Raw genomic sequence first — 21,487 nt, 5'->3', positions numbered from 1 at the left:
AAACTCGTCTAAGTTGTAGTTTTATTATATCTCTTGTGACCTTGTGAAAAATAAAGGTCAACTGTGAACGGCAGAGGTCACTAGAGATTCTTTTCTGTTTTGAATCAGTGGAGGTGAACCCAATCACCTCCACAGAGGCTGGACGAATCAAATCTCACCGTGCACATCGTTTCATATCATATGACATCTCCAAAGTGGTATGATTTTGAGTTCTGCAACAAACAAACAAAAAAAAATTTCAGTCCGTGTTGTTTGTGGAAGTTACCGTCTTCACCACATGTGTACATGAAAATTAGTTTAAAGTACAGCATATAGAGTGCTTGTTTCCCTATATAAAAAAAACCCGTCACATTCGAAAAATGTTTTTTTCCAAATATAGTTGACTCACATTAATGACAAAAAGAATAAGAACAAGAAAAAATGTATTCATCTCACAATGGAGAAATTCCGATTTACAGCAACAAAGTTATGAAAGGAAGAAGAACAAAAAGTATAGGAGCTGCTACTGTAAAGGCAGCCACTCATGCGGCGCCATCTTGAGTTAAATTTTAAAAAAAACCATTAAAAATACATTGAGAATTTTTTTAAATTTAAATTTTTTTTTTTTGAAGGGGGGGTTAAATGCCTCGATTTTTTTCAACAAAGATATGACTTTGCAGCGAACAGGTGATTCTGCAGGTGCTGAACCGTGACCATGCACGGGATCAACTTTCGGATGGAGACAGTTGCGGCCAAATGTAAAAATAGTTTGGACACGAGAACAACTCGGAAGGACCGCTTTGTGTCAGGTGCTTTGCTGCTAATGCTGGCCACTGTGTTCTGACCCAGTTCTGGATCTAAGCTGCTTGGGAAAAGGGCCAAAATCTCTCCCGGTCGCAGAGACTTGATGGCTGGGGGTGAGATGCCAGGTCATTGCGCCAGTGTGAATGTAACGTGATCTTTACCCCCCAAAAAAACGCTCCAAAAAATGTAAAGTCATTGTTGTTATTCCCAACAGCACACCTGTGGATCCTGACTGTCAGGTTCTCGGGAAGGTGAGGGTCTCACGCACATACGCACGCACAGGGGTCCATTGTGAGGCTGTTTCGGGAGAAGGCTCTTGTTACTTTCAACAAAAGGGCCGAATGTCTCCTTCAAGGCAACGAGACAGCTGAGAAGGAGCGAAGACGCCAGCGATGAAAAGTGAATCGAGGTGAACTGAAACAGGCTGCAGGCATCTCGGTAAATCCGGTCGTTGTTTTTGCTTGCAGGTGGCAGGTTTTAAAGCAGCACGCGGCTCACAATGGCGGAGGAAAAAAAACAGATGTAATTTTCTAGAAATCAAATTTGTATGCCATTGGGAACTATGACGCACATTTTGAGTCGAAGAGCACGCACGCCGGCTTATGTCGAAAATATCTTCGGTTGGCATGCTTTGAATACGAAATGGATTCAACTTCCTTAAAAAGCCAGCGCTTTTGGATTTCGTCCGCATTCCTGACCAACTTACTGTAAGCGTGCGAAGCAAGCGCAACAGGGAACTCAAGGACCTCGGAGTCAGGTGAGCGGTCTTAACCGGACGGGGGGCGAGCTCACGAGGTTCACTCATCAACACGGGAGACTGATTCATACATTGATCAGGTTCAAGGTTCACGAAATGTTTCTCGTGAGTCATACGCTTGAGTCGTATTCAACTAAAAATGGCATCATTTCAGCACAGACATCATAAATCGATCAACCATTCAGTATTTCAACCCTTTCATGCACCAATAATGATCATCTGTAACCTGATAACATGATAAGCTGTCCACTCGAGTGACCGCTGTCCATGAAAGGGTTAATCTTCACATGGGCCCGTTGAAAATCCTTTGACTTGAATTTATGAAACATGCAGAAAGTCAATCAAGCAAGCAGCAATATTTTATTTATATTTACTGGTTGATTCGATCAACGGCCACATGAGGCAAATTGTTTTTCAAGATTTTCGGGGTGGCCGACGGCCCTGTGTCCCACCTTAGAACCAGCCCTGCACTGAGCAGTAGATGAATCACATCGAATTGGTTTACTGAACAATTCTTGATATTGACGATCAAAACGCACTGTTACAAAACACTCAATAAGCAGCGAAGCAAAAGAACGCGCCGACCCCTCCAGAAGTGCAAACTCTCGATTGTTGTGTGACAACATCACCGTATGTCTCTCTCGGCTACAGCAGGAGTGAAAAGGGGCGACTGGGAGAGAGGAGGAGCCAGCCCAGGTGGTCACGTAAATATGCACCAACCAAGACAACACACACACACACACATGCACACAAGCGTGCACACGCACACTCACGGCAAATGAGCAGCACTCGACTTTTATGAATGAACAATAGCTGGATGCGCTGCTCTTCGGGCAACAACAGCAGGACAATTTGGAGTATTTTCAGATTTTTTGAGGTTTTAAGGTGACATTTTTTGTCATCCCAACAATGTTCCGGAGAAGCAAGAGTAAAATGTTGGTGGATTACGCGTCCGAGGAGGAGGACATGTCCTGGCACTACCGTCACTCCTATAAGGTAACTCATCATTTTGACACAACTCAATTGAATACAGTAAAATAACTAAATAACTAAATAAAATAGGCTTTCTGGTGATGTCACACAATTGTCAACACAGGTCAACTTTAGAAGCTAAGAAGTGTAATAGAAGCTTTTTTTTTTTTTTTTTTTAATCAGAAGGGACTTTTTCAATGATTAGTTGAAGTCAATCAATGTCGAAGGGAAGCAGGACCAAAGTGGAATCAGGTGAGCGCAGCATGTGACGGCAGTGAGAGGCGCTATGTCAGCAATAGTTTGCAAGTTGCTGGTCTAAGTCGAGGTGTCGCTGGGGTTCGAGGTTGGGGGGGCGGGGGGGGGGGGGGGGGTTGGCTGGAGGAAGGTCGTAAGGCAGGGGTGTCAAACTCATTTTAGTCGCGGGCCAATTTGGAGTTATGTCATCCCTCGGAGGGCCGCTATGACGGTGAAACCACAAAATTATTACTTGTACACGACAAATTGATAGATGACTAGTTTTGAAATCAGTCAATTATAATAGTTTTTTCCAGTTATTGTTGAAGCGAGTGTAAACTGTGTAGCAAAATCTCAACGTTATTTGTGACACGTGACAATTTGAGATTTCGGCACAGATTTGAGCAAGTTGACACACATGATTTGCTTTCACGGGCCACATAAAATGACCGGGCGGGCCGGATCTGGCCCCCGGGCCTCGAGTTTGACACCTGTGCCGTTCTGATCACACATTTAAAACTGCAAACACTATTGTGGGTCAAATCTTTCTGATTCCTCTGAGCGTTTATTTTAAAGTTGTTTCATGCCAATCCCAGCTGGGGTTTCCTGCCAAACAAAACATAAAAAAACAAAGAGTGCCACATTTCAAATGACTTAGTCTGCTAGCTTAATGCTAACACATAACGTAGGCGGGCTAATGAAACTGTATCACATGTCATAAGCATCACACGAAAAAAAAAAAATTAAACAATGTGTTTTAGAAGGACAATATTATTAGAGGGCTATTTTTCTCGCTGCATTTATGACCAGGTGCTGACGAAGCCATTTTACGTCATGGCTTTTTCGCATGTCACAGTAGAAACCTCTAACCCCTCGGACCTCCCCAATGTCCTGCTCTCCCGAGAATTTGGACTGGCACTTTGATGCCTCCTTGGTGCTCGTATCAGTAAAAAATAAAATAAATAAATCCCACGGGCCTAAGCTAAGTCACAAGAACAGGTCTGAGCGTTTCCCAGGGTGGGAGTCACAAAAAGTGGGCCGGGGGAAGGTCACGCTTCATCAACATCATCACAACGACTTGAAAAATGCTGGGAAATGATGCGGGTGAGTACTCCCAATCGTCCACCACGTGACCCTTTTAGCGCATTAGCGGGATCGCCGACAGTGTATTAAAAAAAAAAGTTTTCTGCGCTCGGCAGGCATGATGAGGTCGAGCCACCCTAAGAATTGCACGTCTTTTTCTGTCCACCCCCTGGAGAGTTCGCTCGGGGCTCTCTCTCTCTCTCTCTCTGTCGCAACTTTTTGCTTTCTCACTGTTCACTTTCAATTCAAGAGGCTTCCAGGGGGGCCTTCCGAAAGCGCTCCTATGAGTTCAACGTGATCCTTTTGCTCGGTTTTGAGTACAGTCTGGAATGATGAGCTTTTTTTTATTTGCCCTCCTGCAGGCCTTGAAGTGTAATTTGACGTTTAAGCCATTGTGGCAAATCCTAAAAAAACAAAAAAATAAGATTGGAACATCAGCAGGGGCCCTCGGTGTTATTATTATTATTATCATTATTATTATTAACTCATTCAGTACCAGCCAAGTCTGAAAAGACGTTTAAAAACGTCTTTGGGAGTGAGTGAGCTAATAAATAGGGGATCTTAAGGTCACCATGGCAACGAGAGAGACAATCTCAACGTGCGCGCGCGACGAGGCACTCTAAAGCTGCTGGTGAAAAACGATTTAACATCGCATCTTTGATATTTTTTTATATTTTTTGTATATATATTTTATATTTATTTATATAATTTTTTGTCTTCTACTTTCTCCCTTTCATAATTTTGCTGCTGTAAAATTGGCAATTTCTCCACGGTGAGACAAATAAAGGTTTTCTCATCTTATCCACACGATTCCGTATGACACAGTTCAATCACACATGTTCAGTACTTGTCATCAAACATTTTATTAAGAAACAAATCTCAAACTTTACTTGAGGGTCTTTAAAGATGTTTCAAACTGTTGTGCAAAGAAAAAATGGTTTAAGAAAGTCCCAAGAGTCAAAATTTGAAGCGATAGATTAGTAGATAAGTACTACAAAGTCAAATCTGGAATATTGCGAAAATGACCGGCCTCAAAGTAGCAGTACAGTACTTTGTGTTGTATTTAAAAAAAAATTCAGGGGCTGATATAGACCCACTAAACCGAGTGGCAGGAAACACACGCCGCGCACACACCGACTGGTGTGTGTGTGTTTGCTTTGTGAGTTGCTTTTGTCTTAACTGGCACGTGTGCGTTTCAGGACAAAGACATAGAAGGAGAGGAAGAGGAGGAAGCCGTCACAGGCGTAACCAAGGTAAACAACTTTGCGGGGCGAGCTCGCTTCACAAAGACGCACTCGCTTATCGACACGTTCCACCATACCGGTGGAGTCACTAAAAGAAAATTCCATCTATCTTTCTTCAGACGGCGTTAGCATTGAATTTTGCAAGCAATGGACCCAACTTCGAGTTTAGGCGCTAACACAACATGAGCAGTGGACCTGTGGCACACTGACTCACTCACACACACACGCACACACGCACACACACGGCGTTGCTGTTAGATGAGAACAAGCTGAGATAAAGTAGAGCACCGCAGAGGCGCCAGTGTTTATCAGTAAACACGTCAGTCAGCTGAACATCAGCACAACTCTATCACTCCTAATCTGTCTCCTCCTTTTCTTGTTTGCTTACACCGCTCTGTGTCCGGCCTTAAAAAACCCTACTTTGAAACCCTGTCTTGAAACTCTACAAGCTGAATCTGAAACCCGCTAAACCAGGCTCGAAACCCGAACTTGGCGTCTTGAAATTTACCCGAAAGCCTGATTTTAAATATTAATTTGAAACTCTAATCCATGGGTGACAAAGTCAGGGCAAGGGGGCCAGATGTGGCCCGCCGCATCATTTGATGTGGCCTGTGAAAGCAAATCAAGCATATCAACTTCCATGATGCTTGCTAAAGTCTGAACCGAAATTTGTAATTGTCATATGTCATCCAAAATAATGTTTGAACAAGCCATTATTTTTGAGTTCTGATTTTAAAACGGGCGACTCGGTGGTGCAGTTTTTAGCGCGTCGACCTCACAGTGAAGAGGTACCGGATTCAATTCCAGCTCCGGCCTCCCTGTGTGGAGTTTGCATGTTCTCCCCGTGCCCGCGTGGCTTTTCTCCGGGTACTCCGGTTTCCTCACACATTCCAAAAACATGCGTGGCAGGCTGATTGAACACTCGAAATTGTCCATCGATGTGAGTATGAGCGCGTCTCTATGTGTCCTGCGATTGGCTGGCAACCGGTTCAGGCTGTCCCCCGCCTACTGCCCAAAGACTGCTGGGACAGGCTCCAGCACCCCCAAAAACCTTGTGAGGATAAAGCAGATCGGAAAATGGATGGATGGATGATTTTAAAACTGGTTATCCATCAATTTGTTAATCGCTGTGTATGTAATATATGGAGGTGCTTAAACATGGATATGGTTTCCCAAAATTCATAACGAACCTCTCCAAGGGAAACCGTAACTACAGTGTGGCCCGTGACTACAAGATAAAAAAAAACCTAACACTCTGTTAAAACCCCAATTTGTCACATTGATTTGAAACACTAACCCTGGTTTAAAACGATACCCCGAACTTGAAATCCAACTTTTACCCTGGAGAACCCAAGAACCTTTTTCTGCTTTGGAAAATGATGAATTATACATTAAATGACTGCTATATGTTCACTGAACACCAACATATATGTTTCTTCAAATATTTAATGCTTTAATCCTAATTTAGGATTAGGGCCAAATTTGACCCTTTGGGATTTCAGCGTAGCATTAGTGTAGCAGAATTTATAGGGGCCAAATTAGACCCCGTGGGTTCTCCAGGGTTAAAACGCCAACCCAGTGTTGAAACACCACTTTTGGAAAAAGAAAAAAAAAGATTAATCTTAGCTTTAAAAGCTACCCAGGAACCATAGCTCTGGCTTGAAACTCATGTAACATTATCTTGAGATCTCCGTCCCACAAAATGTTGAGTCGGGTGTATTAGGTGACTTTGTGAACAGGACATATTTCATGAGCTGTTTGTACTTTGGGGCCGGAGAAGGGAAGGAAAGGCAACATTGTTTAAGGGACTGCAGAGCTTTGGAAGAGAACAATAAGCATGGAGTTAAAAACAAGGCCCAAAATAGGCTGAAACTTTTTTTTTTTTTTTTAATAGGATGCAAAAGCGAACACGACGTCATTTCCGCAGTGCGCAGAAAAGGCATTTCTCGTTTCCCGCGTTGTGCCGCGGACGTTTCGATTGGTCAGCTGGAATATAAATGACGGCTTGTCGCATTTCACAATTGCGATAGTAACTCGAGTCAATTCTGGCTATTTTGATGCATGTATTGGAAACGAGTGTCCCTGGAGGACAAAGTGTTCCGCCAAACCTTCCTGCTATCTAATCGGAACATTCCTGACACATTCCGCAAATGTTCGCAGACGACGACCATCGTCCCACTGGTTTGCTTCGTAAGAGCGGCTTCTTCGCATGGAAACACGAGAAGCAGTCTAAGCGAAAAGAAAGGGCCGTTCATCAAAGCCGTGTTATGAGTAGTGGGAATGTTTTGATAAGAGCCAGGCGGAGGCGAGAGGCAGGCAGGCAGGCACAGATGTGTGGAGGAGGAGGAGAACCGAAAGCAAACGTGTCCTTCGAGCCCGTAAAGTTTATTCCAGAATCTTGCCGCTTATCTCTTATGAGTCTGCTGAGGCTTGAGGGGAGTGCAAGAACTTCATGCGTCATATTTATGACCTGCACTACTAAAATTGTCAGTTTGACGCCATCCGAAATGGACGCATATCATGCAAAATCCCTTGCTCGTTTCTCGCGAAGAATCTGCTCCAGATCCAATCTGTGATACAGGTTTTGATATAATGTGACCCCCCCCCCCCCCCACATGCTTTGAATATATTTAAGCTTCAATAAAAAAAACAAAAAAACCCCACACTGGAATGTATTGAAATACACCCTCGGTTGCTGTCAAGAATATAACATCACTTGGAGGAAATTAAAAGAGGTACAGCGTGCTTGCTACAAGCGGTTTGTCGCACCCAGTTGAAGCGTAACGTGAACGTGACGCCTAAAACAAAGGATAATGAAATGTCAATGTAATCACCAAAATGTTGAAGCAAAATGATTGACATTTTGGGGGGACAAAAGTCTATTAGCTAGCTACTATAATGCTTGTGGGAATCATTAGCAATGATGTTACGCTAATTCTAGAGAAACCAATGTAAATGTGTTCTTGTGTCAGGAGGCCAAGGTGAAGAAGATGATGTCCAAAAAAGACAGAAAGGACAAGAACATGTTCTCCTCGAAAGACGATGAGCACTTCTTGTTGACCGGAGAGAAGCACGCGGACCGGCCAGGGTAAACTTCAAACCTGATTTGAGTTTCTTAGCTTCATTTTCAAATACAGTATTTTCTGCAGTTACCACCAGTTCAGGTATATCTTTTATATCTATTAGGGCTTCAAGCCGCAGTTATTGTTGAAAGTTAGGGTTTTATGCCTAGGTTAAGGCTTCTGAGTGAATTTTAAAGTTAAGTTAAGGGTTTCAAAGCAGGCTTACTGTTTTAGGTTGATGGTTTTTAAAAAAAATATTATGGTTAGGAGCCAGGAATAGGGTTTCAAAGTTGGGTTTCAAGCCAGGTTTGGGGTTTTAAAATAATGCTTCATGTCACTGCTAGGGTTCAAGTTACTGTTCTGAATTAGGGTTTCAAGTCAGGGTCAGGGTTTCAATATATGGTTTCAAACAAGGGTTAGGGTCTCCATTTTGAAGTCTTGGCGACGGTTTTACTTAGTTTTGTTTTTTTCAAAACCTGGGTTAGGATTTGAAAGGGTTATGGATCGGGTTTAGGGTTTCGCGCCAGGTTTGTGGCTTTAAAGTGGAGTTTCAAAATAGGGCTTCGAGTCATGATTAGGTATTCAAAGTAAGGTTTAAAATGAGGGTTAGTATTGGGCGATGTCTGGCATATAAACATGTGTTGGCGTTTCCTTTGGTTACTTTGTAGATGTCACAAGAAAGTGAAATGCGAGAAAGACAGGAAGGAGAAGCCCGACAAAGCTCTTTGCTTCTGGGAAAGCGTCACCATGACTATGAGACAAATTTCTCCTGTCAAAAAAACGGACAAGACCAACGGCTTGGAGACGCCCCAAACTCGGAAAGATGACATTACTGCCCCGCAGGAGGGGGGCGCCATCCCAAACGGACGCGCGACCTCTCCCCATCTTGTCGACACGGGTGACTCGTCCCGCTACGCCAACCTGTCGCACTCCGAAGACCCCGCCTGCGCCGTCACGTGGACGTCCCGCGCCAAAGTCAGGCTGGCCGGAATCAGCAGGATGAGCAAGGGGATGGTGTCGGACGGCACCTGGGAAGGACTCAAATAGTCCTTATTTTAACCCTTCAGCGCCCCCTTCCGCCTGATGTCGTGTACTAGCTCCGACAACACATTTTACACTGCAATTGAATTGAGTGTATTTAATTGAATTTCCGCCTTGTTTGCAGTGTCTACTCTGTATGAATGGCATCAATAAGCAATATTTAGAGCGCCTCGTTGTCGGCTGTGAGTGTGCGCATGTTCTTTAGAGCGGCTCATTGGCAGAGGAGAAAAGGCAGAATTTTTTTTTTTTTTTTAATGTTTTTCTTTTTACAGCCAGCGTGCGGACAGGGGCTTCACGCTGGTGTGGCCATTTTAGAGCACCTCGTTGTTTTGTTTTGTTTTTTTGTCATTTCTGTTCTCGACCAGCAGTGTGTACATTTGTGCGAATTTAAACAGAAGAACACGTACTGTTGATGATTTTATGCTGAGTATTTATGATTATACTGCTGGAAAAATCTACAATTTCAAGTGCCTTCGGGACGGTCGGGTCTAAAACCGCTGAACATTTTCTGCAATTTTCTCCTAAATTGCAATGACACAAAAATCACAATGAATCTAAGACAATTTTACAAGCTAGATCAAATCTGTATGATTTCCAAGTAAATTATTGGGAAAGCATGCATATGACAAATCTTTTCATTTGATCACTTTTTTTTTTGTCTCGAATGAAAAAAAGCTGGGTACTAATGAGTATCTTTGATGTTGTAATGTTTTACCTGAGGCAGCCATTTGACTGTCACCAATGTTAACTTTTTACAGAGCAGAATGAAGTGCTTTTCTTTCAAGCACTCATGGTAATAAATAAATCGGAGCAAGCATCACCTCCACAACTTCATTTGAGAAAAATGACACCACTGTATGATTTATTTTATTTTTTGTAAATATTTAATCGTTTGGTTAAGCTACTTCCTGTCCCAAACACATTATCATAATAGCACCGTGGAAACACGCGGAAATATTACAAAAAAGGTTCCCCAATGCCCGTAAATAACACTTGACATTTCCATTTGACAACTTTTCTCAGTTCATGGAAACGGAATAACGAGAGCACAATGGAAAACGGACGCATGCGGTCAGATATTGCGGGGAAAAAAAGCATCACGTTACAAAACAGCCATTTGTTACATAAACGTTTGAGGAGAGCTGAGCGTAATAATCGATTAATCCATCCATTCCAATTCTCTAAAACCACTATTAAGTTTCTGAAAATGACACTCCATACTTCTCATCACACGCTAAAACTCACTTTACACTTTGTACATGAATATTATATATATCGGTTAAATACTGTGTGTGTACACACACACACACTTATATATATATATATATACATATAAAAACAATATATATTTATTTAACCTTCCTCCTATATTTGTGCAAAAATCTGCAATGTACTATTTACTGGGGATTCTTCCCTGTTGCCACAGTCACAAAAGTTGTGCGCAATGGAGATTCATGTTCAAATGCATTCCATTTGGAGCCCTTTGTATGCAAGGTAAACAACGTTAGGATGTCGTACACTCACAGGTTTGGACACTAGGGAAGGAAAGGAAGCATCTAGAACTGGAAGAGGTCGATGAAATGTTGCGGAGAGATGGGCACAAGGCAGCGTTCCGGGTCATTGGCGGTGCACGGGTGGCCGCAGTCCTGACAAAACAACCACGTATTATTATTATTATTACTACTATTAAAAGCACAAGGTGCAAACATTTATTTATTATATTACCCCCCCCCCCCCCCGCTTGCCATTGTAACTAATTAAAGAATGAACTAACGGATAAAATACCAATCACTTTCAGAAGCAACTAACTCAGATAAAAACAACAAAGGTCCGCCTCATAGCTGACGAACTGACTGCCTGCCCGGCAAAAAAATTAGCAAGGGCTTTTATAACTGACACTGTTAAAAATGTTGCCGCTCATCTTTGAAACCAACGAGCTGGCTAACTACCTGACGTAAAAACAATACCACCCACTGACTGAACAAAAGCAAAACGACTTGACTTCATAACTAACCAACAATCAAACTAATTGGGGTACAAACAACTCATCTTGCCTCTATAAGTTTCAATTAACTGGAGCAAAAACAATACCAGTACCTGGAGTCTTCATAACCAACTCACAAACTGGAGTTTTGTCAACAACTCTCACCCTCGCAACCAACTAACAAACGGGGATAAAACCATTCTGTGTGTGTAATTTACAGGCCAGCCAGCTAGCTAGCTAGCTAACATAGGAAGTAACAATACAATATTTGTAGGAAACGAATGAGTGTAAACACGATTTTGGCCCTACCTAACTATCGAGCTCATTACTAAATAACCGGGTAAAACAATACCAGTCTCCTCCCTAACTTACTAACTCAGGGGGTTCATAACATTTCCTTGTCTAACTTACATTAGTGTCATTGTGAGAAAAACTAACTGCAGTTAATACAATGTCATGCCTAACTAACGAACCAACTAAAACAATATTTGGCTCCATGACTAATTAACTCACCCGGTGGTTGTCATTTTACACCAAGTACAAGAATATTCAGTTGTATAAAATTCAGCTCAACAAAATTGTTCATTGGCAGTAATTATACTTCTGTCTACCGCTAGAGGTCGCCAACATACCAATACATTTTGGCAATCACAGAATGAACTAATTCAAGAACACACTTTGAATGCATTGATTAAGCAGGTGTACTGATTGGTCAGAAATAGTGTGTAAATATGACATATCAAATATGAAACAAACAAACAAACAAACAGGGTTGATGACAAATGTCCAAAAGAAGCACTGATGATGTGGCTCGGGATGAAGAATGAGGGAAAATAAACAAACAAGGCACGGTGGGACAAAAGGTACCTTGAACAACAAGGCCAGGTGGCGATCCTTAAGGGGTCAAAGAGGAGGAGGAGGAGGAGGAAACGGTGGGAAAGAGAACAAAGGTTAAAGGGCACACGGGAAATTTTATAGGGCACAGGGCAAGCAAACAATGTGGGAAAGGTATCATCACTACTAAACGTTCACGTCACGTCAACATGACCCATTCAATATGCAAATTAAACTCAAGTCCTGTAGCCTCTTTGTCAATTTCTTTTCTTGAAAGGAGTGAACAAATAATGGCGCTACCTTCCAGAAGAGGATGCTACAGTGCTTGCAGAAATGCAACGTGTCGCCATACTGCTCCTTCATGGGGTAACGCTTCTGCAGGGTGAAGTACATCAGCTTCCAGTCAACGCTGTCGCTCTTGGGGAGGACCAAATTCCTGGAAGAGTGCTAAAAGAATCCCCAGGGACACACACACACACACACACACGTTATGACAACAGGGACCAAATTTAACCCTGTTAGGACAGAGACTCCCAACCACTCCATTTTACTTGGTGGTGGGCCTTCCAAAATGTTCTAATATAAAATGGGTGCCTCGGCTCAAGAACAGGTGGGAAACTGAATTAGGACGCGAATACAACGAAGCAATGCTGCCCTCCAGTGGTCAGCAGAGGGAGCGGTGGCTTCTCTCACCTGCTTATCAGAGAAGTGGAAATGGCACAGCCGCTTCCACAGTGTCCGGTTCTCGCTGAGGACGTGCAGCGTGGGCGTGGCCTGTCCCAAGTTGATGATGTCACAGGCGTCAGAGAGGTTGTAAAGGATCTTGTTCTGCATGTAGAGCGGCAGGTCGCTGAACGACATGCCGGAGCGCATTTGCTGCGCAGACAAAACAATACGGAGATTGAAATACAGTCAGCCCCTACCCCGGTTATCGAGAGGGAATATGCTCCAAAACTTTCTTCCTAAAAATGTTAATATACCCTCGAACGTGAGAGCAAGCGGATGCGTACCTTGGGGATCTGCAGGTCGTTGAGCTGCTGCTGCCACTTGAGAATATTCTCCAGTCGACAGAGCCAGACGTTGACGTTGCCCACAAGCACGCATCGACCCACGTGTAGGGTCAGACTGTGAAGCGTCGCGCTCAGATCCTGCAGGAGCTCCTTGACCAGCCGTGGATTGTAGTGGTCCTCTACCACTGGCGGCGGCAAAGCGCGAAGCAAAAAGAAAACAATTATGATCGCTGAAAGGATCCAAAGACTATTGACAAAAGACTTGATGATACACAACATGGCGGAACATAAATGTGGATGTACACAACTTTGTGAGACACAAAGGTACAAAATATATATATATATGGACATGCAACATTACAGACCCTACACCTGACACACACATCATCACATTCTTACCCTTTCGCACAATCTTCTCTAGAATGTTGAAATAATTTTTCTGGGCTGCTCCGCTCAAGGACGTCAGCTGGGATCTGGCTATTAGCTGGAAAAGCTGAAGCGCAATGCACCGTCAAGACAGACCAACGGGTACCAAATAACAACACCCAGGCGCTGCTCGCTCACTTTTGCCACGTAGTTGAATCTCCTCAAGTCGTGGATGGCGCTGGAAAAGTCGAGGCGGTTCAACGCTTCGCCCAGAGTGCAATATCCATGACGCTGTGTGCAATCAAAAACAATATTATTCAAAACCCTGTGAAGTGAGTCGAAGTAGCAGCATCCATTTTCCCAGGTCAGAGAAGTGGTATTTGATTGACAGTTGACATGTGAGCAGGGCGTGATTACAGCACATTCACGGACACGCCCCCTAGCGTTTGAGAAGGGGAAAAACATGGCTTGGTTTTTCACAATCGCATTTTACTGTATTATTTGAAAATGTTTCAAGCATAACACTGACTGTGTCAGGTGACAAAGGGATCCAGCACTGACCTCCTTCGTGCTGCCTTTCTGCACATAGATCCATTTATCCCTGAAAACAACTACACCCGCACAAAAAAAAAAAATTGGGGTGGCAGATTAACATGAATGGACTCGAATGTGATAGTTGCAAAAAAAAAAAAAAAAAACTCACACTGAGATTTGGTATTGTGGTTGTAGAAGTCCTTTCTCATTTTCACACGGGCAAGTTCACAAATGTTTTCCACGAACAGATTTTCTTTGTCGTCACAGGTGAATCTGTTGGGATTAGAAAACGGATGACTGCGTTGGTTCTGGTTCAACGGAGTCGACAAAAGTTCTTCCAGTTTCCAAGTAGAGCAGAAGAGAAGTGCATCACGGTATAAACACTTGGAAAAGAAAAGGATTATGGTGTACTGCGCTTGGCCTAAAATTGCCACTTTTTGAAAACATCACATACTTTTTTTGCTTTAAAATTATACTCCCTCCAAATATCACCTTTTTTTTAAAATACATTTTTCCCCATAACAAATAGTGACACATTTCGCTGAAAATCTTTTTTAGCCAAATATTTTTCTACTTAAAAATATATATATATTCCCTTAAAAAGAATCTTGATAACCAGGCAGATTTTTTTCCTTTAAAAATAAAAAATACTTTTTAAAAAGACCCACTATTTAATTCTCAGATTTTTTTTTTAACCATCCAGAATTCTACATTTCTTTTTCCCACTTTTTAAAATGACCTATTGCACAAATCGGGATGCTTTGTTGGAAAATTGATATTTCCGTCAATTTCGCGACAGGATGAGCAGATTTACCAGCAGTCAGGTTGATCAGCAGCAGAGAAATTCCCATAACCTGTTTCCAATTCTTTCGTCCACAGACGACTAAGTGCTTTCTGGACGTTGTACAAGGGCCGTGCACATGTGGGGAAACAAGGAGCTCTCTGATTGGCCAACTTCCAAACAACTGGCGGTGACCGCGTTGAAGAGTTAAGAAGATATGTGATGAGCCTTTATCAGTTGTCGGCACACCTGCAGGTCGTGACTCCTCCGAGGTCCCAATGACCTCTGTGGAATGTTCTGTTCGTAAAGCCTACCTTTCTAAAAGTGATTCATGAACAGCCGAGACTCAGCCCGACGGTTTTATGCGTATTCATACAAAGCAGGGTCAGATTCTTTTTCCATCCTCTTTTCTTCATCTTTATGGACAGTTCAAATTTTTAAGCTAAGATCAGGGCGTAAACGCATGCGGTAAAAAAGCTACGGTGTTCAACACTTTGGTTAGGAATTGAAGGATACTGAGATGTCAACATTCCCGGGAAGATCTCTGCCTAAAAAAATAATAAAAATAAAATAAAAGAGAAGCATGGCTATTTACCTAGCCAAAATGCAACTCACCATTCCACTGACCGTGGTTGCACTTCTCAACAAGCTAGTCCCACCTTGGGTTAAACTTTATTTTCTCCAGGGAAAAAGACATAGCTCACTTTGTTCTAATCTTGATTTATCAGACTTATCGTGTACAGTGCCGATAAGTGGATGCCGGTGTTGATGGATGTACTACAAAATGTGAAGTTACACAAGCATTTCAGCTAGCAGCCTGATTGATTGTCTCCAGCTCCATTGAATGAGGCCCCTCATGAAAACCTTGAGTCAAGCTGCCTGCCACTTGGCGAGGTGCCAAGCCGGAGATCGAGTGAGACGTCACCGACTGGTAGCGTTGAGATTCGCGCTTGTGCACTGCCACTTGGGCAATGCAGAGAACAAATGACACCATGTTCACAATGGACTGATGAGCTTCTTAAGCGTTTGGGAGATGTCAGTCATCATAGCCTACATTGATTGAAATTTATAAGGAGGGGACTGGACTTAACTTGATTTTTGCCACAGTAAGTTGCTAAAATGCTGGAAACATGAAGACTTAGACTTGGGACTTTATGAATGACACATATGTGAGTAAGTCCCACCTCTCCACACGAACAAACTCCATCTTTGGACTTAAAAGGTACTGTTTGCAACAATTGCATTGATTGGTAATTATTATTAATTCTTACTCGATTTCTCTGTGGATGTCGTCCATGTCGTGTCCATAGAAGATGATCCTCTTCCAGCCGTGTTCCGTCTTGGTCCACCTCCATCCTGGCGACCTCCAGTCCTTGCCCAAGAAAGGCATCCTAGCCGGAGAAAGGGCTGGAACAGTGAGCAATGGACGACAAGGAGGAGAAATGTTACCAAGAACCTGAAAAGAACTAAATGACAATCATCATACGTTACCATGACAACACACGTGAGACAACGACACAGAATGACGTCTTCAAACCACAAACTTGACACACAGGGCCGTTTACACTGACAACAACCACTGACATGAGGTTGTCTGGCTCCACGGCAAGTTCCACTGAGTCGATGAGGTTTGCATAACAACACATTTGTTGGTAACACATTCGCCTTCGTTTGATAGAAAAAGAGGAACTGACTTCGGCTGACACATTGCACGTCGTTCGTTTCTGTATCATAATGAACGACTAGCTGTGAGTTTATCGCTTAAGGTCGGTAAAGGTCTACCACCGACATAAAAACTAGTATTCTAAGAAAAATAAAGCCATCAACTAACCTTGACGAAGAATGACAATTGCTTTCTGTCTTTTTTTCCCCCGTCGCTGTTCTTCTCGCTCAGCTGCAGGAAATATTGACGGAAGTAAACAACAGCGAAAATTTCCTGCGTAGCTCCGCCTTTCTCTTCTCCGATTGGACCAAGCGCGGGAAATCACCACTGTTGCCACGCAGAAAGCCGCTGCGGATTGGCCGGGAAGAGCTGTCAATCTTATCAACCCCTCCTTCTAATCCTCTGTTTTGTTGGGGGGGGGGGGGGGGGGGTTCTCCGCTACACGTGACGGTGGACATCGCACATGCTGTACTGTTTTGGTTTGTGCCAGTGGGGGCCAGGGAGAATTACCCATCCATTTTGAACATCGTTTATCCTGAATAGGGTCGTGGGGAGTTGCTGGAGCCTATTCGGGCGGAAGGCAGACTACACCCTGAGCTGGTCGCCATTCAGTCGCAGGGCACATATAGAGAAAAACAACCATTCACATCCACATCCACATCCATGCGGTCACTAAGTGGGAATCGATCGCACGCTGCCCGCATACAAGTCAGGCGAGTGTACCACTACTCCACCGGGACGGATTATCATTTTTAATATACTACTAATACAATAACAATAACAAAGATCCCATGATTTCCTAGAAGTGGTAATACTAGCAAGAATGCAATTACAGTAATCAGAGAGCTCAATGGGCGGCCATGCATTTATTACTGAGGCCTTTAGTGGCCATTTACCCATCTTAATCCAGCGGGGAATACCACCACAATCATTATGTCGCAATTCTCGTAAAAATATCAACATTCATAAATGTAAAAGCACGCAAGTGTGACACAAATCATCTGGAGCAGTTCAGAAATAATATAAATCTAATAACATGGCAAAAAAATAAAGTGTGTCATACATACCAGACATGCTGAATATTAAGCAGGTTGCTCAAGAGTCCCTTTGCAAGTCGAATTTGGCATCATGTTTGGATTGAAAACAGTGAAATGAAAAACAGTTGCTATTTTATTGCTCACCGCTGTAACCTCAAAATGTCATAATGACAGTAAATACTTGTTTAAAAACACATCTAGGTCATAAATATCAAACGAGCCAATGAAAAAAAATTACAGTCACTGAGTTTCTTGCGCTGCACAAACAAGTTCATTTTGGGGCACTTTGTAACCACTTCAAATGTCCAAAACAGAGGAACCCCTTGTACTGTATATCCCGATGCTACTTTCCTCTTTGCTTGAAAGCAGGACTCTTGTCACAAGAGCACTGATGAAAAACTACAACCTGTAGACCATATATGGACAACCGGGAGATTTAAAGCCGTCATCTGGCAAAACTCAAAGAAGCTGTTTTCAGAATCCCTAAAACATTTCATGAATACATTTGGCGAAAATTGATATGGTCCCTGGAGTCGGGAATGAGTACTCAGAAAGCACTTGTGAACTGTTTGCCTCCCAAAATAAAAAATAAAGCGAAAAATATTACCCTTTCATAAATTAAAAAAAAAAAGTGATGTTACAAGAAGGCAGCTGTGGAAAAAAAAATAGCCTGAGGGTGGTACATTTGAAATTGGTCTTACAGGGCAGGACGCAACTTGTCTGGGATGTCAGTCAGACTTCTAAAAGATATCCAGTGTGCGTAGGAATACGTAAAACATTTGTTTGCATGCAAGTAGGAGAGACAAAGCGGGAAAGAAATCCAGTTTCACCACTACCCGCAGATTACGACCTTCCGCGACAAACAATTCTAGCTCCCGGGTCCGGGGAGGGGGAGTAGCGAAGGGACAATGCGGACAGGCACACGGGCTCGTGTGAATCAGTGAGTCATTAGGCTTGGCGTAAAGTTGTGCTCGAGCGTTGCCGCAGAATCTGACGCAATTCGATTCTTTAGCGGCGGAGAACATTGGGATTGAAAATACTTGCTTTAACAATTGGGCTCGTCTCAACTAATTCCCTTGTAAACGTTTTCCTGTCGAGAATAGTTAAACCAATATGGTCGACATGCTGCTCAGTTTAGGGCAAGGGTCCTTGTGAAGTTTCCATGTGCCCGCTTATGATAGAGGGTCGCGGGTGGCGTGCTGGAGCCCATCCCAGCCGTCTTCGGGCAGTCGGCGGGGGACACCCTGAACCGGTTGCCAGCCAATCGCAGGACACGCAGAGACAAACAACCATCCGCGCTCACATTCACACCTAGGGACAAGTTTTGAGTGTTCAATCAGCCTGTCACGCATGTTTTTGGAACGTGCGAGGAAACCGGAGTACCCGCAGAAAACCCACGCAGGCACGGGGAGAACGTGCAAACTCCACGACCTCGACGCATAAACCACTGGACCTATTAATAGTCACGACCGCCCAATTTCATGTTGAGCAAGAAAACATGTCATGGACTATTTTGTATTTTTTTTTTTTTTCAATCCCCGGGGGCCATAGCTGAATGAGTTTTTGTGAGGCTTGTCTTGTCCAGACCAGTCCCGGGTGTATGGTGCCTTACACCCAAAGTCAGTTGCGATGAGCCCCGGTTGATCCGAATCCCGATGAGGACTAACCAGTATCAAAAATAGATGATGAGTGGATGGATTTTAGTCCAGGTCTCTCAACTTTTTCCCACTCTCTTTAGCATTCTTGCAGCTGTATAGCCATTTGATAATCCTTGCATTCCGCTCGATGACCGATGTTTCCTGACGGATCTTCTTGTGCAGGACATCTTCCTGCAGCCCCTCGCTGTCGTCGCTGCTCCGGGAGAAGCCGCCGTCCGATGCGGCCGCGCTAACGCTGCGCACCTTGAGCGTCATCTCGTCCGAGCGTGCCGAGAAATTCTCCTTACCCAGAGACTCTATGACCTCCCCGTCCAGGCCGCAGTACTTGAAGAAGGAGTCAAAGTCCGCAAAGTTCTTGGAGTACCTGGAGCTGATATCCGAGCGGGATCGACCCACCCCTTTACCTCTCCTGACGGGGACATTCAGGAGATTAGCGGATGTCTCCTTTGGACCACTCTTCAGGTTTCTGGTCGCTCCGTTCCGCCTTCTCTCTAATGTTGGGGACTTTGCACTTGAGCAATGTTCCCTTGCAGATTCCTCAGGTGTGCCGGGTTCTTCCTTACCGCCATCACGGTCGACTTCCTTCTCAGCCGCCTCGGGTAAGGTTGTCGTTTTGCTCGCCGAGCTTCGAAGCAGCTTCCGCGTGATGTGATGTTTGCGGTCATGGCCGGCCACTCGCAGCAGTTCACATTTCTGCCTGTAAATCAGGATGGAGTCGGGTCGCTTTTTCGAGCTGGAGCGACGTACCTGCGCCGGGGAGCAGCTCTGCGGAGACACTTGGGGATGTGTTGAGCTCCAGTTGGAGGACAAGGAGCTCGAAGTGGACGGCAGGCTCATCAGTGGCTCCTGAGTGGAGTTGACCACCTGCTGGCTTTTCACGTATTTGGGTTTGCTGGCGGCCAGTCTCTCCACGGCACTCATGGGCCCTTTTACCTCACTCTCCAGTTCCATTTGCTTTCGAAGGTAATCTGGACCCTTCTCCAGGATTTTTGAGGTCTCGCTGGGGCTCTCCATAGCGGTCGGGGCCGATCTCTCATCGAAGGTTAGACCTCAGGAAGAGCGATCTTTCCTTTGGTTTACAGGATTCCATTCGATCCCGTTCTTTGCCTGAGCATGTTTCCTAATGTTTCTCCCGTTCTGTTGCGACACACGCCTCTCGCCTACCCCACCCATCCTGTGTGAGGTCGCTTTGAGTCAAACACGGGCATGTTCAAAGTACACCTGATAGGACCGTGAGGAAGAAGAAGTGAAAGCCGACACTTTCCTTCTCTTAAGAGGGTACGGCGAGAAAATGTTTTACAACCTAAAGACTAAGGCTTGGATTTTTTAAGATAAGATAAGATAAGATAACCCTACAGTCTGACTTTCCATTCCTTTATGTTGCACTTGCAAGTATACAGTAGAGTACCTGTACTTGCAAAATCCATGGAACAATGCAAACGGATTGCGTTTAGAGCCCCCCCCCCTCAAAAAAACCCCCAAAAAACAATGTGCGAACTGATAAGCACATGCAAGCCCCTGCAAGCTAATGCTAATCTCCTCATCAAACAAAACCGTGTGGGTCTGAAACAAATCCCCTTGTAAAACAACTTGTTGACAATTCCCCCAGACCAACCAAAAATAAACTGTGTTTCTCAATTTTTTAACTGAACTGGAAGGGTGGAACAAACTTCTAATGTGTTGCTCAGAGGCACACATAATTCTTAATTGACACTCTGCACGGATTCAAAGGGCTTTGATATCCAAATGGGGGGGGCATGTGCTTCCGTTAAGTCATGAATTAGAATTTCCTAAAGGCAGAGGGCAGCACTAGAATGCATTGTGTGCAGTCATGCTAAAGTCTTAGATGCTGCCACCTCCCCCACGGCCAAAGCCACAGTCGTACATAATCAATTTTCTGCACTTGCACGACTGCCGCTTCCTTATTGTATCCCTCAAATTGATTCACATTTTTATATTTTTTTGGACTCAGTCTTCATTCCACATCTGTTTTCCAAGAGCATTGATTGTTTTTTTTTTGTTTTGTTTTTGGGGGGGGGAGGGTGCTGTATTTATTTAATTATTTATTTTTTAATTGAAGCACATACCTTTCTGGCCAGCTTCCTTTAAATGGGCCGCTTGGGGATTCGGCGGTGACCCGACGCCCGTTCAATAGATTTATTATAAAAATTTTATATCAATCCAATATGTCAGTCATGAATCATGATGAGGGAATCCATTTTAGCTACCTCACGTGGGCAAAACCTGAATATGAACGCATTTTTCTGGAATTTCTGGAAAGCTGTTCCGTTGGGCACTGTTCGTCTTCCTTCGGTCCTCGTATAAAAACGGTACCTACATTTAAAAACATTCATTTCGAAAGAAAATACAAAAACAGTCTACATTAAAAAGAGAAGATATATTACTTTCCCAGATGTTTCTTTATTTGGCTTATGAATCGAATG

The 21,487-nt window shown here is 43.7% G+C and overlaps 3 protein-coding genes across 8 annotated transcripts; 1 reads left to right on the top strand and 2 right to left on the bottom strand.

Annotated features, from left to right (window-relative positions):
• Window positions 1-74: 74 nt before the first annotated feature.
• LOC147185810 (F-box only protein 25-like) lies at window positions 75-16,721 on the bottom strand. Of its 5 annotated transcripts, XM_086104130.1 has the most exons (12): window positions 16,517-16,629; window positions 15,957-16,092; window positions 14,074-14,177; window positions 13,932-13,981; window positions 13,569-13,661; window positions 13,404-13,497; window positions 13,005-13,189; window positions 12,688-12,870; window positions 12,295-12,441; window positions 12,028-12,054; window positions 10,701-10,822; window positions 75-212 (listed from the first exon to the last, which is right to left on the bottom strand). In XM_086104130.1, exons 2-11 carry the CDS (start codon window positions 16,073-16,075, stop codon window positions 10,733-10,735), a joined length of 1,092 nt encoding a protein of 363 aa, XP_085960256.1. In that variant the 5' UTR covers window positions 16,076-16,092; window positions 16,517-16,629; the 3' UTR covers window positions 75-212; window positions 10,701-10,732. The 5 variants fall into 5 exon arrangements, with proteins under 5 accessions (XP_085960256.1, XP_085960259.1, XP_085960261.1 ...); XM_086104133.1 differs by lacking the exon at window positions 12,028-12,054 and having other exon boundaries at window positions 76-212; XM_086104135.1 differs by lacking the exon at window positions 75-212 and having other exon boundaries at window positions 10,028-10,822; window positions 16,517-16,721.
• Window positions 1,107-10,010, top strand: LOC147185811 (uncharacterized). Of its 2 annotated transcripts, XM_086104138.1 has the most exons (6): window positions 1,107-1,540; window positions 2,192-2,236; window positions 2,464-2,536; window positions 5,029-5,082; window positions 8,046-8,161; window positions 8,804-10,010. In XM_086104138.1, the coding sequence occupies exons 3-6, from the start codon at window positions 2,474-2,476 to the stop codon at window positions 9,180-9,182; spliced, it is 612 nt and encodes a 203-aa protein (XP_085960264.1). In that variant the 5' UTR covers window positions 1,107-1,540; window positions 2,192-2,236; window positions 2,464-2,473; the 3' UTR covers window positions 9,183-10,010. The 2 variants fall into 2 exon arrangements, with proteins under 2 accessions (XP_085960264.1, XP_085960263.1); XM_086104137.1 differs by lacking the exons at window positions 1,107-1,540; window positions 2,192-2,236 and having other exon boundaries at window positions 2,254-2,536.
• Window positions 16,722-17,085: 364 nt separating the features above from the next.
• Window positions 17,086-21,487, bottom strand: LOC147185809 (protein FAM110C-like). The gene has a single exon (XM_086104136.1). The coding sequence runs from the start codon at window positions 20,055-20,057 to the stop codon at window positions 19,086-19,088; it is 972 nt and encodes a 323-aa protein (XP_085960262.1). The 5' UTR covers window positions 20,058-21,487; the 3' UTR covers window positions 17,086-19,085.

This window comes from Hippocampus guttulatus, chromosome 23 (assembly GCF_054856545.1).
Source record: "Hippocampus guttulatus isolate MCC_2025c chromosome 23, RoL_Hgut_1.0, whole genome shotgun sequence".
Lineage (NCBI taxonomy): Eukaryota > Metazoa > Chordata > Actinopteri > Syngnathiformes > Syngnathidae > Hippocampus > Hippocampus guttulatus.
Note: the sequence above shows the minus strand (reverse complement) of the source record. Positions and strands in the feature narration are given on the sequence as shown.

Excerpts from the sequence above, each read along its gene's own strand:
- LOC147185810 (XM_086104135.1), bottom strand. The coding sequence starts at position 16,075 with ATGCCTTTCTTGGGCAAGGACTGGAGGTCGCCAGGATGGAGGTGGACC. Across the intron at positions 13,498-13,568 it reads GATTCAACTACGTGGCAAAA|CTTTTCCAGCTAATAGCCAG; the intron begins GTGAGCGAGCAG and ends ATTGCGCTTCAG. Across the intron at positions 12,055-12,294 it reads GTAGCATCCTCTTCTGGAAG|GATCGCCACCTGGCCTTGTT; the intron begins GTAGCGCCATTA and ends TGACCCCTTAAG.
- LOC147185809 (XM_086104136.1), bottom strand. The coding sequence starts at position 20,057 with ATGGAGAGCCCCAGCGAGACCTCAAAAATCCTGGAGAAGGGTCCAGAT.
- LOC147185811 (XM_086104137.1), top strand. The coding sequence starts at position 2,450 with ATGTTCCGGAGAAGCAAGAGTAAAATGTTGGTGGATTACGCGTCCGAG. Across the intron at positions 2,537-5,028 it reads ACTACCGTCACTCCTATAAG|GACAAAGACATAGAAGGAGA; the intron begins GTAACTCATCAT and ends TGTGCGTTTCAG. Across the intron at positions 5,083-8,045 it reads CCGTCACAGGCGTAACCAAG|GAGGCCAAGGTGAAGAAGAT; the intron begins GTAAACAACTTT and ends TTCTTGTGTCAG.